General features: G+C 40.2%; 1 protein-coding gene across 6 annotated transcripts in view; it reads left to right on the top strand.

Moving 5' to 3' along the window:
• LOC120563691 (transcription factor SOX-6-like) overlaps window positions 1-14292 on the top strand; it is a 114729-nt gene that overhangs the window by 49887 nt on the left and 50550 nt on the right. For 4 of the 6 annotated variants that reach the window (XM_039808046.1, XM_039808043.1, XM_039808044.1 and 1 more), the window contains exons 5-6: window positions 10843-10866; window positions 11658-11747. In XM_039808046.1, coding sequence (XP_039663980.1) covers window positions 10843-10866; window positions 11658-11747 — 114 coding nt within the window. The remainder of the gene's footprint in view (window positions 1-10842; window positions 10867-11657; window positions 11748-14292) is intronic. The other 2 variants (XM_039808047.1, XM_039808048.1) reach the window with 1 other exon arrangement.

Raw genomic sequence — 14292 nt, 5'->3', positions numbered from 1 at the left:
ATCCTCGACTAGTGTACCTCCGTGTATTCGGCATTAACACCTGTGCAGAGGTGGAAAGAGTACAAACATATTCTACTTAAGTAAAAGTACTATTACTTTGCTGAACTTTTACTTAAGTACAAGTAAAATGACCAGTTAAAAAATCTACTCAGTAAAAGTAAAAAAGTAGCTCATTTAAAGCTGCTAGTTCGGTCTCTCTGGGGAAAAACTGCTTAGACTGCATTAAAAAGCCGTTGCCTTTCTTGCACTTGAAGCCGAAGTGGCCGCTTAAATATGGCCAGGGGTTCACTTCATTTCCTTCGAGTTCAACTTCAGCAGAAATTAACAGGGTTTCCCTTTTAGCTTTGTCTACACCGCTGGTGTCTGACTTGTCTGTCTCCATCCTTCTTGTGATTTTAGTGCCAGTAAACACAAGCTGGCGCTGCCCATCCTGCCCATTATTCACTGCAGTAGTTTTCGGTGCACAATTTTTTCCTTGGATTTTTTTTACTCTGTAACAGATGTGATTTAAAATGCAGTGAAGTACAATACTTGAAACAAAATATACTTAAGCAAAAGTAAAAGTACAGATAAAAAAACAAAAAACTTTAAAAAAATAGAACACAGAAAAAAACTACTCAATTACAGTAACGTGAGTACCGTAATTGTAATTCGTTACTCTCCACTTCTGCACCTGTGCTGCAAATGTTCGGTGACGCCTTACCTGAAATAAAACATTAGCCGTGATGATTCTTTTTCTTATAGGGGAGCAAACTGACCTTTTTTCAATTAGCAGCTTACTAGCCCAGGCCTGTCAGTAACACTGTTTGAAGGTTAAATCATCCGTAGGCTTTTTTAACTAAGCTGCAGATGAAGCTATAGTGCATGACCAAACTTCAAACTTAAGGGAGCCCTGTGTGCCTGACCAGTTTGTGTGTGTGATTGTGTATGTGAGGGCTTATGGATTCATATACTCAGGTGGAAGTAGTTGTGATGACAGCTTAACAGGCGAGTGGGGTCGGCCCCAACAGTTAAGCTTATTGGCTAATTAACAAGGTCTTGGCTCTGGCACTATGTTTGCCTTCCTCTAAGGGATTGGCAGCTTGAGCTGTGATTGTGTGCAGGTATGGGCTTTATCTGTGTTTGTTTGTGCATGTGTTTGTGTGTGTGTGTGTGTGTGTGTGTGTGTGTGTGTGTGTGTGTGTGTGTGTGTGTGTGTGTGTGTGTGTGTGTGTGTGTGTGTGTGTGTGTGTGTGTGTGTGTGTGTGTGTGTGTGTGTGTGTGGATTAGCATTTAGGACACTGGTGTATAAACCACTGTCACAACTTGCCATATTAGGAGCAACAGGGCAACACTGTGTATGTAAAAATGCTGTATGTGTTCCAAACATAAACTTCCTTTTTAATCTACTTTTGTATATGCCTGTGTTTGGTGGTCAGTGCTGCTCTCCTCGGCTCTGCCAACAGGCCGACTCCCCCTGGACAACTTGTGGTTGGTTTCAATCTCGTCCTCTGTAATTGATAGGGATCTCTTTACTAATGATCAGCCACAGCATGTGGGTCTTGACTACAAATACAGTCAGTGGGATATGCCTAGTAGCCCTCTTCTGCTCAGTTTGGCTGCAGGCCAGCCAGCATATGGTACGAGCGCATGCAATGTGGTTTGCCGGAACAGTTTTGAATGTCGTCCAAAAGAATCAGATTAAATAGAGATTTTATCAAGTCCTCCTTTTTTACTAGAATTTCAGTTAAATGCAAAATTGTTCACCTGATAATTTCGCATCTGGCGAAGGCCGACTTGATATAACTGTAGGCTAATGAAAAAACAAGATACTGCCTGTGTCAGCGCCAAGACAGATCATGTTTGATGCCATTGGAGTGTGTTTGACACAGCTCTTCAAAGAGGTTGACTGTGATCAAAACTGTTTGTCTCTATTGAACCGTCACACACACACACATGGCTTTGATATACAGAACGCTGCATCTCTAATTAAGTTGTCCAAAAATGTTGTTTTCTCTGAAACACGAAGGACAAACATCTGCCCAAATTGGTTAAAAACATTCAAGTTGTTAACAACATGATTTGATATTTGAGAATATTTTTAGTATTTTTTGGAAATAAATAGGGATCACTATATTCTATCATTATTTAAAAAAAAAATATCTGTGAATGTATCTGTTTTTATTTTGGATATTAAAACAAAAATATAATAATATTCTAAAATAGAAATACCATTAGCAGCACAAATAATATATCATCATATAAATTCATCTAAAGGACGCTGGTGCATAATCAGAACATCTTTTTTATCCTTTTCACGTTCTAATAGTGGGTGCTTGCCCTAAACTGTAAACCCTGTAAACTGGTGAACATTGTCATCTAGATGCAGGAAACACTGAAAATCAGTTCTAAATGGTCTTCTCTTTAAACATCTGGGTATTTTTCAACAAAAAAACCCCCCCAAAAAGTTAGGCCTAAAAAGTGTTAGTGAAAGTGTACTGATCTCATTTTAAGTCTGAAATCAGGTCAGTTGTAAAAAGTAAAAGTTCCATTGCCACAGATGATATAAAGAACCGATGCTTATTCTCCCTTTCCCATCTCATCCTGCATACATTTCTGATATGGAGGTGTCGGGTTGGGGGGGGGGGCGGTTTCGGTTTCAGACGACCATGTTGGATCTACTTTCCCGTTTTTCCCTCTTGATCAGCTGTGGAGCGGTTGTCGACTCACCGTTGGCCTCCCATGCTGATATTTGGCTCCCTGACCCCCCCATCTCTCCTCTCTGACCTAAACCACAGGGTCCACCCACATCAGCTCCCCCGAGGGCCCGACCCAAAACAACGATTCCATTGTCTCTGAACCACACATCGCGCTGTGTGTACGTCTATGTCGGTGTGTGCTAAGTAGGCTAGGGTTTCATATATCATGCCTAAAGTGGAACCAGAAGCTCGGGTCTTGAACTAGTGTTTTGGAAGCGTGTGTTTGACAAAGAAGCAATTTTGCACCCTGGACGTGAGTATACTCAAGTTCCAGTTGTTTTGTTTTATTTAAAAGTAGAGACATTCAAATTTGTATAATCTAAAACTACACCCATATCTTGATAGCTGAAGAACTATTGAAGCGTGTCCAAGTTTATTAATTTAGTTTTGTTCCATTCAATCGGAATACAAAGATTTCACAAAATAGATTCTCTTTGTATTCAAAGACCCATACAACTTTGCTCTTAGAGAAAAAAAGCTAACAGACCGTTAACTTTATTTTCAAAAAAGAAGAAGAAAAATGAAACCCTGAAAAAATGTGAGAGGAGAAATTAAATAATGCCATTGACCAGTGAATAGATGTTTTTTTACATGTTAAATGTATTAAACCCAAAGTAACCTTGTTGCTGCTGTTGCGGTGCATCATACGCCTAAGCTTGTACCGTTTTTAAAGCTCATAAGTCACTCTTGCTTGATTGTTGTCCACCTCTTACACAAAGAGCTGACGTAAAGAAGTTAAAAAATATCTGAGAAATGTCGGGGCTTTTATTCCTGCTTAAAATGAGTGATAGTTAAGAAATGAAATCAGCCAGTGATAAGATGTGGCGTCCGTCCAAGTGGTGCCAAATCAGCCGAAATCAGGCTTTTTAAAGTCAGCGATTTTTAATTCCTGCAGCTCCGTCAGTGCAGAGTGTAATTGGTGTGACGTAATAACTAACGTGCTTTTCCTAGCATTCAGCCCGTGGACTGCAGTAGTTGTTGATATCAGTGCTGTACAGTAATGCAGGACAGACCTGACCACTCTGGCTGCACAGCCGGGATCAGCAGCTGGGCTTTTCTAGTATTAAACTCACACCTTCAGTAGAAACACTATCCTTTGTCTAATTCAGGGCTGTAGGGTTTCAACTGGGCGCCTTTAGCAGCGCCGCCACATTATATCACATAAAGTACTTACACTTACGCTGCTGGGAGGGAGTAGGCTACTTTGGGAGTATTTTTAACTGTGGTGGCCCCAGTGGGAATCAAAGCCCCACCCAGGCAAAGTTGGGGCCTGACTTAATTCTTTAAGCTGCAGGTGAAGTAAAATATAGTAATTCAGTTTTTGTAAAGGTCAAAGGTCAGCGCAAGGGGTTTAGGTTGTGTGCCATGTAAATGTATACCCATAACCGCTATTAGGTGATCTTCAGGCTGCTTCTGAATTGTGTTTCTTTCTGTCAGAAAAAGGAGACCAAAATGCTGAAATCATTTTCTCAATTGTTTTTTTATAACAAATTCTTAAGTTGAAGGAATATTTTATTGTGACAAAACTATAGATGAGTTGTTGCTGTAGAACGCATTATAAATTAACATGTGTTAAAGCACCGCTTTACCTTTGCTCAGTTCTCTGAGCTTCAGCTTCAGGTCCATCTCTGGTCACTCGACAAATAAAAACAAAGTACTGACATTTTGTAGATGTCATATCAACTGAAATGATGCTTTCAGATGATATACAGGCTGCTTTTGCGTCACAGTTTTCGTCAGGACAAGGAGGTAAAAATGCAACCTTAGTTGCATTAACTCACTCCAGCATGCTCTTGAAAAAATATGGATTTTGATCATCCATTAATTGCTAAAGTCATTTTTGAACAGTTTCCAGCTTTTCCAATTTGAATAATTCTCTTAGTCTTCCATGACAGTGAACTGAATATCTTTGAGTTTTCGACTGTTTAAAAAAACTTAAATTGAAGCATTAAAATGTATCCTATGGGTGCACTCATCATAAATCAAACTGGATTAGAGCATCCGTTTACCATCAAAGTTGTGGTTGCAGTGCACGCAAAGCTAACATATGGCTCCTACAGGTGGCCTGCTCTGTTGGAGTAGGTTGGGCATATCACTAAGCAGCAAAAGCAAAATAATGTGTGTGTGTGTGTGTGTAATTGTGTGAAGGAGATGATGTATGAAAAGAGGGTTACACAGGGCTACTATCCCTCAAAAACCCACCTCCCCCCCCAGCTTCCCTGCTTTCTCAGGCCATGTTCTGTGACAAGAGAGTCTGGGTGTCATCTGACGGATGAAAATAGTGTGTTTGAAATGTACACCGTGCTAACACGCAGCCAGGCTAACCACTCTGCAGTTTAATGATTTTACAATACTGAGGGAGCAGTGATAGGCCATTGAAAGTGTGTGTGTGTGTGTGTGTGTGTGTGTGTGTTGTGTTCAATTAAACGTCTCAGCACTGTGCTGACATTCTTTAATCAGCGTGTGTGGTGTGCATGTATGTTCAAGTGCTTCAGAGTGCACCAGTGTTCTCATATCAGTGTGTGTGTGTGTGTGTGTGTGTGTGTGTGTGTGTGTGTGTGTGTGTGTGTGTGTGTGTGTGTGTGTGTGTGTGTGTGTGTGTGTGTGTGTGTGTGTGTGTGTGTGTGTGTGTGCATGCATGCATTTGTGTATCTTTTTCCTCCTCTTGGCTGGCCTGTCTCCTCATGTTTGGACATATGTTGAGTTTTATTTCACTGAGACATCAATCCTGCTGGCCAGCTGTTAGGACAGCTGCTCTCTCTGTGCCTCTCTTGCTGTATTCACTCTGTCAGCCGCTCTCGCTCTATCTCTCGGAGTCTTTCTTCCTATCTGTCTGTTTCTGTCGATCTGCCTCTCTACCTCTTTTTCTTTACTGTAATATCGCTGTCTTCCTTCCTGTTGGTTTCTGTCTTATTATCCTTTCTGTCTTTTCAGTTGCTCTCTATCCTATTCTTTCTTTCTTTCCTCTCTCTCTGATGCTGTGGGGTCTGCAGCTGAAGTCACACCACTGACATAAATTTGGAAGTGCAAAGTAGCTGTCAGCTTCCATTTACACACATTCAGTAGTGACGTTAAGACACAAAATGTTTTTTTCAGCTGTGGGTGTGTTACACAAACATCAGGCACCCACTAAAACATAGACCTTTGTTATTTTTAACATTAACTAATTTATCAGATTAATGTTTTTTTCTCTTTACCTTGGCGTTTTGACTGCAGACTTACAGTAAGAGTTCCTGAGCTTTGGCAACTGTACATTTTGTGTGTGTGTGTGTGTGTGTGAGAGAGAGAGAGAGAGAGCGCGAGTAAAAGAGATGCTATGTTTCCATCTAAATGTCAAGTGAATTTGAAGGGAACTTTTGAAATGTCATCAAATATAAAATGTGAATTAAATCTACTTCTATAAAGTAAACAAACTGGCTTCTCAAATGTAGACCCACTGCATGTCAGAAAACAAATGGAAAGTTTCTCTCAAGAATTGTTACTGTTCTGTTGCGTATTTAAATTATGGTCAAATTTCACACTTTCCCCTGAAGTCAAACACAGAAAAATATATCTAGCTAATGACCATACAACCACTATGGAGACTTGAAGAAAAGAAACAACATGTCTGATATTTCACAGAGGGTGTGATGACATTTTCTTGACATGTCTAGACATTTCTCAGATGCTGTTCAATGAGATTCAATAAGTAAACATTAAATGACAGACAGCTGGAGAACTTCCGAGGCTTGGATGGACATTCGACTTGCTGTTGAATCCTCAGTTCAAAAAATTGGGCAGCTGCATAGACGTATCGAGTTCTTTGATAACAAGTCAAAGATACAAGCATGTTTAAAAAAACGCAAGGAATAGTTTGACATTTTGGGGAATACACTTTCTGGGCTCAATGACTTTCTGGAGTCTTGTCATCACTGTGAGGTTGCAGCCTGGAAAACTCCAGGAAGTCACTGGCCAAGAAATAGTTCTAGCATGTAAGTTCCCGTAAAACCACAAATTGTAGTTTACATTATGGTTTATGTGTGGATTAAACCACCAAAATAGAATGTGTTAATTAGTGAGCTTTAGAGGTGCTAGTAGGCAGATGTCTTTTTTTACTTTAGCAAGAGCTAAGCTAGCTGTTTCCCCTTGCATCCAGCCTTTAGGCTAAGCATATTTAGCGTGAAAACATGACAGTGGTATTAATCTTCACATTTAACTCTTGGCAACCAAATAAACACATTTCCTAAACTATTTATTGAACTCCCAACTCCCATTTCATCTAGAAAAAGTTTGTTAAAAAACATTCAGTTAGCTAGCTTAAAATCTGTTTGGTGCATTGCTAACAGCTAGTGGAAGCCAGAGATTACACTTGCAGTTACTTGAGCAATTTAAAACAAGTTGACTTTCAGAGTCTGAGTCAATTGAGGATGAATTTGGCAGTTATGGTGACAAATGATAAAGTGTTTTGAATTTGCTACAACTCTGACTTGCACGCTCAAGTTTATTGTATTATTTAGAGCCATCAGCGATACCAAACTGGCAGAAAATGTCATGATTTCTCAAAAATGAAGTTAAGATAAGTAAAGTTGTGGCCAGAACGTAAATCTCGTTACCTATACTACTTATACTATATACCACCACTGTTTAGACTGTTTCTAAGTTGAGTTTATTCAAAACAAAACATGAGAATATACTCCCTCTGTGCTCTATTAAGGACATTACACAAGTTCGTTCCATGAAAAAACTTTTTAATACATGGAAACAGAGAGAGAGTAAAAGACAGAAGGAGGGAAAAAAGAGGGAGACTCAGTCCGAGTGGAAGCCTGTGGCACACTGTGTTGTTCTTGGCAATGGCTGTTTGGGAGTGTTGATGCTTGCCTGACACAGACACACACACACACACACACACACACACACACACACACACACACACACACACACACACACACACACACACACACACACACACACACACACAAACAGTGGGTTGCCTGTGGCTCGTGTAATACACCCAAAACATTGTATCTTGGCAGGTTGGCGTGGGGACAGGTGATAAAACTGTGTTTACCTGAAACACTCGCCAGCTCACTGGCTGCCTCGGCGTTGATTTACTACGACTCTCTCTCTCTCTCTCTCTCTCTCTCTTTTTATCCACTTCTTATCTCCTTCACCTTCCTTCTCTCTCTCCTTTACTTAATTTTATTGCTCACTCGTCCCTTCTCTCTGTCTCTCCTCCCTGTCTTTCCCCGCAGGTGTATTTACAACCAATCTCTGATGTCAGGGCCAAGGGTTAGATAAAGTATCAAGCCCAATACAACAGTTTAAACACTTTTATCATCGGTATCCCATATCATTTACAGTATACAGTATAGGGTTTGGCAAGGGCTTTCTCATTTTGTCCTTACTAATTCTAAAGTAGCTCTCCTCTTTCCTCTTTATTTTCTTATTTCCCTGCCATTTCTAATCTCTCTCTATCATCCTTCCATTCAAGCTCATACAACTCTCTCTACTTACAGAAGATGAATCAAGCATCTTCTGCATCTTGCGCATGAACTCGCCTTCAACTCAAGTCGTCTGTCCTACTTCCCTCTTCTCCTATGTCTCTCCCATTTTTGTCTTTTCATCTACCCTTCTCTCCTCACCCCATTCATCCTCCCTCTCCCTCCTCTTCCTTAAACCATCCATCTTCCGCATTTCTCCTCCACTTGATAAAGGAGTTGGTGTTCGGACAGCGAGGAATTTTTATCCACCCTCCAATCTAAACAGTACTTGATCCCCGACTCGGTCGCGGGGACAGACAGAAAGCCATCTAGGGTAAAACATCTCCCTCTTATCCTCTTTTATTCCTCTCTTCTTGTTCTCTTTTTCTTTTCCTCCCCACTTACACCTCATCCCTGCCATCCCCCACTCTCTATGTCTCTGCGTCTGATCTGTTTATCGGTACGGGGGGTATAAATTGTGCATCAGAGTACACACAAAGTTGACTTATGCAGATGTATCTTGGAGTTACAGGTTGTATCTTCCTCTCTAAGTGCTCCCATAAATTGTGCTCCCTAATTTTGTTTTATAAGAGGCCTGCTAAACGAGAACACATCGGCGCCTTTAGGTCTTGGGATGAGAAAAAAAAAAAAGTTTCTCATCCTGACCCCATGCTCCAGCTTCCCCCTTTACTGGCTGTAAATATCACCCATTGAACCAAATGTACACAAATACATATCCAGTGGAGCCACTTGTCCAATAAATCTATGAAAAATTGGGTGGATTCCATTGTCCTGAGGGTGGGGACATTGTAATTACCTTATTTTGCTGCTATGTGGACCATCTGTCTGGAAATACCCAGTGTTCTTTTGGGAAATCACCATTATTACTGTAGTTTTTAAGTTGTTTCTTTGTCTTGTAGCTAACTGACACCCTCCCTCCCTCGCTGACTTTCCCCCACGTTTACATTAATCCCATGTGATCTGGACGGCTGCATTAGCTTATTTACGGCAATCATAATCCGACTGTAAACATGCAAGGCTTTAATGGGCTCTACAAGGAAGTTATGCCCGGCCTGCGGACGGCATCTCTTGACCACACAATGGGCCCATACGCATAAACATTAAGCCATTCACAATAGGCCATGTGCCCTTATGAATGCCTATAGCGCCTTTTGTCAGGATAAAGGCACCACAAATAAGCTATTGTCTGACTTAACCATTCTAAATCAGGCAAGCCCTTAGGCGCATGTTTTCCACACAGCACCCAAGAATGTGTCCTTTTTATGTGTGCGTGTGTGTGTGTGGGTTCTTTTTGACTTCCTTGGTGACTGAGGCTTCGGCATGAGGCCCTGCGTGACCGTGACACCATCTGTGGCGCATCCGCTGGCACGAAAACCACCAGAGTATACACACAAACCCTGGGCTGTTTAAGGAGTGTGTGGACATGTACAGTATGTACAAGGAAGCAGTTTCACATGCAGACACACTCACACAGGTATTGTGTGGTGGAAAAATTATTATTACTCATTACCCAGCGGAATCCTGTCATTGTTATCTTTTTATGTGACTGTTATTACTGACATACTGTGTAAATTTAAGCAGAATTTGAATGTTGTAGCTGGTTGAGATGGAAATGATTGTGACCACTTTATAAACAGATGGCTATTTTAATGATAATATGGTCGCTGTCGGGTGAAAATGTTATATGTCCAAAAGCGTTTTTCAGGAAATTAAAAATAAAGGCTTAATTTGACAACATTTTATTGAGCTATTTACTTCAGACTAAGTCAGACAAAATCGTCTCGTCGCTGTTTAAATATCTGTAAAATCCACAGACAGAGGGTGACCAATACCATTGATTTATGAAAAAAAAATTAAAATGACAAAATTTGGAGATACAAGGGTTCAGCCCAACAGCAATGACATCATAATGCATCATATATTATAAACTGATATGTTTTTTTTTAATGTAATATCTTACTTTGCAAAGTAACTGGTAACTAAACTGTAGCTGTCAAATAAATGTAGTGGAGCTAAAACTACATTATTTCCTTAAAAGTAACATGAAACGGAAAGAATTCAGTTAAGTACCAACACTGTACTTAAGTAAATATACTTAGTTACATTCCCCCACTGATACCTGACAGCATCCATCCTTCAGTTTGTACATTTCTGTCTTTCTTGTATGGGAAAGTCACACCCAAACACTCATGCTTGCACATGTGCAGATATCTTTCTCTGTTTCTCTCTCTCTCTCTCTCTCTCTCTCTCTCTCTGCTATCCGCCTGATGAAGAATTAAAAAGTTCTCATTGTTTAAGTAAAGTTCACAGCAGGACACCAATTGAACAAGTGAGACCTTATTAATCTTATGGGACCATGTGTCTCTGATGTCGATTATCCTGAGGCTATGAGACACATTGTGAGAGAGAGGACAGCCACAAATAAGACCAGAACAATGCAGACATTCTCAACTGCTCAGCTGGATGGCTGCTGCATATTTTTTTTTTTTTTTTTTAAATGATTCCTTGTCCTCTTCCTTTCTTTTTTTTTTTTTTTTTTGAAATTTAACAATTCATAGAGATGGGTTCTTTTCCCTCTGTCTCTTCTTTTCACTTCTTTTCTTTTCTTGGTGTGTCCGAATCAGATTCAGAAAAGGTTTTATTGCCAAGTAAGTAACCCTTACAAGGAATTTGCCTTGGTGCATGGTGCATACAAAAACATAAACATATTAAAAGGAAACAAACATCACAGTTTGTTTGTGGGCAACCCTAAATTTCCTCAGGCTTCTTTAGTGAACTTACCAAACGGTTTGATCTAATCAGGTGGTACATGCATTGTTTTTGAAAATACAACCCAGAACTTGTTTGTAGTGCTGTCAAACGATTAAAATATTTAATTGCGATTAATCGCATTAATGTCATAGTTAACTCACAATTAATCGCAATTAATCGCACATTTTTATCTATTCTAAATGTCCCATTATTTTTTCTCATTTTAATGCTCTTATCAACATGGGAAAGTGGATCGGCTTGCTTTGTGCTTTTGTCGCCTGGCTTTGATGAGGGGGCGGCGAATTTGCATCAGCTGCCTACCATCTAGCCTACTACTCTTTGGCCGGCTCGCAAGGCCAAACAAGTGTGTGTTTCCGGTCTGGCTAGATCCGGTGTGGTGTTGTAGTTTTTCAACGGTTACTAGTCGTTGCAACAGCATGTGAAAAAAACGACAAAGTTTGCTAGGCCAAAAAGACCGCTAATCTCGCGAAAACAAAAATTGACGCCGTTAAAATGGGTTTGCGTTAACGCCGTTAATAACGCGTTTAACTGACAGCACTACTTTTTGGCCTTTTTTGGTTGAAAATTCATAGACGTCTTTCGCTATGAAATTCTTATTGAGTCTGTGTGTGGTAAGCTGTTTAACAAACATCAAAAGTGAAGGTGATTCTTTTCTGTCTTTTTGTAGAACCGACTTGCATGGAGAGGCTCCTCTCCAAAGATTGGAAGGAGCACGTCGACCGCCTGAACGCCAACGAACTGCTGGGGGAAGTCAGAGGTAAGAGCATCCACACCGAGGCCTGCGTCCACATGTACAACCACAACTGAATCTTTATCCACTTTCACACCCGCAAACAGTGAGATGCCAAGGTTTACTGGATGCAGACAAACTCTCTTTGTGCTTCGCTGTGGCCTTCTGCAACAGGTGGCGCAACAATACATGCTCTGCGAGGGCTGTTAGAGGGAAGAGGAGGTTTGTAAGAAAAAGAAAGAGCAAGAACGAAAAACAAAATCCTTTTTCTTTTTCTTCATTTACAATAAGTCGTACATTTCTGAAACCTGCAGATCCTACGCGATCTGGAGAATGTTCTTTTAAAACAAGCAAATGGCATGTGCACAAGACAAGGACACCATTTTGCCAAAAAAAGAAATTTAAGGGTAAGAAACGGTCAAACATGCTGTAATTCTCTCCTCCGTGTGTATACTTTCAGCGTGTTTCTGCATATGAGAGCAAAAGAGTAAGTGGTCAGCAGGCCTACCTGTCGAGCAGTGAAGGCCAGTTTAGACAGTACACGTTATAATTGTAACTTTGATTAAAGGGTGTGTATGAAAGGAGAGGCTGCACGTTCATGAAGCTATAAATTGCACCAAGGCAAATGTATTCTCGACCTGCTCTGGTATTCAAAAAGTGAAAATAACAGCATTGTGGGGCCGTCCTATGTTAAAAAACATTCAGCAGCTGCAGCAGGAGGGAGAGCAAAGGAGGCATTTTTAACAATTTGACCACAAATGATCATATTTCCTGTCTTACGCTCTTCATTTCTGTATATTTTAAATAAGAGTTGGATCAAAATGTCCCGTGATGCTCACTAGCTAGTAAGTGATAGAATATGATAGAAATTTTGATATCCCTCTAACCTTACTGCTTGGACTGAAATGTGTTACAACATTGTCGTCAATGATTTGCACCCACTAATTGAATAAAAGGGAAATAAAAAATCCTTTATTCCAAATGCCATCAGTATCCTCAACCAAACAAAGTGATAATATCAATATGAGCTGCTATCCTAATGAATTTAAGCATATTTATATATTTTTATTTTTATCTTTTTTATACTCAATTTACTATGTCTGATATGTTGTTTGTATGTTTATTTTTTGTATGTCTGGTGAGCCAAAGAAAAATTTCCACCCCGGTGGACAATAAAGATTTATTCCATTCTATTCTATTCTATAGATGCTGGTATAAAACGGGTAACTTTGGAGAACTGATACATTCACATAGAGGAATGCTTTCCGTACCCCCGAGCTACAGCCAATTGCGTTTGTGTGCCGTAAGAGTAGTCGCTAACGGCTCCGCGGTCGAGCTCCTCTCAGTGAGAGAAACCGTTTGGGATCGACGCCTGTTGAAATGGCAAGCATTTCCTCCGTGGAGAGTGGAAAAAAGGGACGACAGAGAGCCTTCTACAGCAGAACAGCACCGACATTGACTTTCACAACAGGGTCGAGATCTGACTCTCTCTCTCTCTCTCTCTCTCTCTCTCTCTCTCTCTCTCTCTCTCTCTCTCCTTCTTTCCTTCTCTCCTTCTCTCTCTCTTCATATTTACACCCTCCATCTGCACACACACACACGCACGCACGCACGCACGCACACACACACACACACACACACACACACACACACACACAATTTATACATAGAAACTACATGTATATAATCATACTTAAACACCTTTCACATCACTTGCTGTATGTTACCTGATCACTCATCTAGAGACAGCCTGCATTAGGGCGCCAGATAGATACAGAAAAATGTTTTGTAAGAGGCTATTAAACTAATATATTAAGTTGAAAATCCACTTCATAAGACTTTTTTTCATTTGAAAGTCGCTCATATAATTTCCACTTGACTGTCTTCTCTTTACTGAGAAGTAGGATACCTAATCAATATTAAGGTCAAGTGCTGGCTCACTCTTCCCACTAAACTTTCTTTCTTTTTCTGTTATATTTCTATGTATTTTAAATGAAGACATGGACTTTACGATTAAAAAAATCCCTCTTTTGGGGTTATACTGTGAACTGAAAATGAGAAACAAATTGAATAAGCTGTTCAAGGCCATTCAGTATTTGCCTTTTTTGTTTATTTTGTGGTTCATAGCATTATCTCACTTCTCATAGCTCACATTTTGAATCTTTTATTTCCACCACTAACAGACGTCCTGTTATTTGTTCCCTCTCTGAAAATGTTCTCCTTTTTCAAATAAGGGTTCACTCAGCTCATCACCATAGCAGAACTTAGAAAGAAAAGAAAAAACACTCAGCATACTTCATCAGGTCTTCTCTCAAGTCTGATAAAATCCAAGGGGAAAAGGCAACAAAGACAAATGCCGCTTTAAAGGGGGAGAAATGTTATTAAAGTCCCTTGCTGCCCTCAGGTAAGCCCCTCAGGCAGCACGCTGCACAGGGAGTGGCAGACCAGAACGCCACCTGTGGTCTGTATGTCTACCTTTACAAACAGTACATCTTAGTAACTTAACACACCAGTTTTACAGGTGAAGCATGTGTAGAACTTTAAGTTTAAGTTTAATTTGCAACAGCAAATA

Source organism: Perca fluviatilis, chromosome 8 (genome assembly GCF_010015445.1).
Source record: "Perca fluviatilis chromosome 8, GENO_Pfluv_1.0, whole genome shotgun sequence".
In the NCBI taxonomy this organism is placed as follows: domain Eukaryota; kingdom Metazoa; phylum Chordata; class Actinopteri; order Perciformes; family Percidae; genus Perca; species Perca fluviatilis.
Note: the sequence above shows the minus strand (reverse complement) of the source record. Positions and strands in the feature narration are given on the sequence as shown.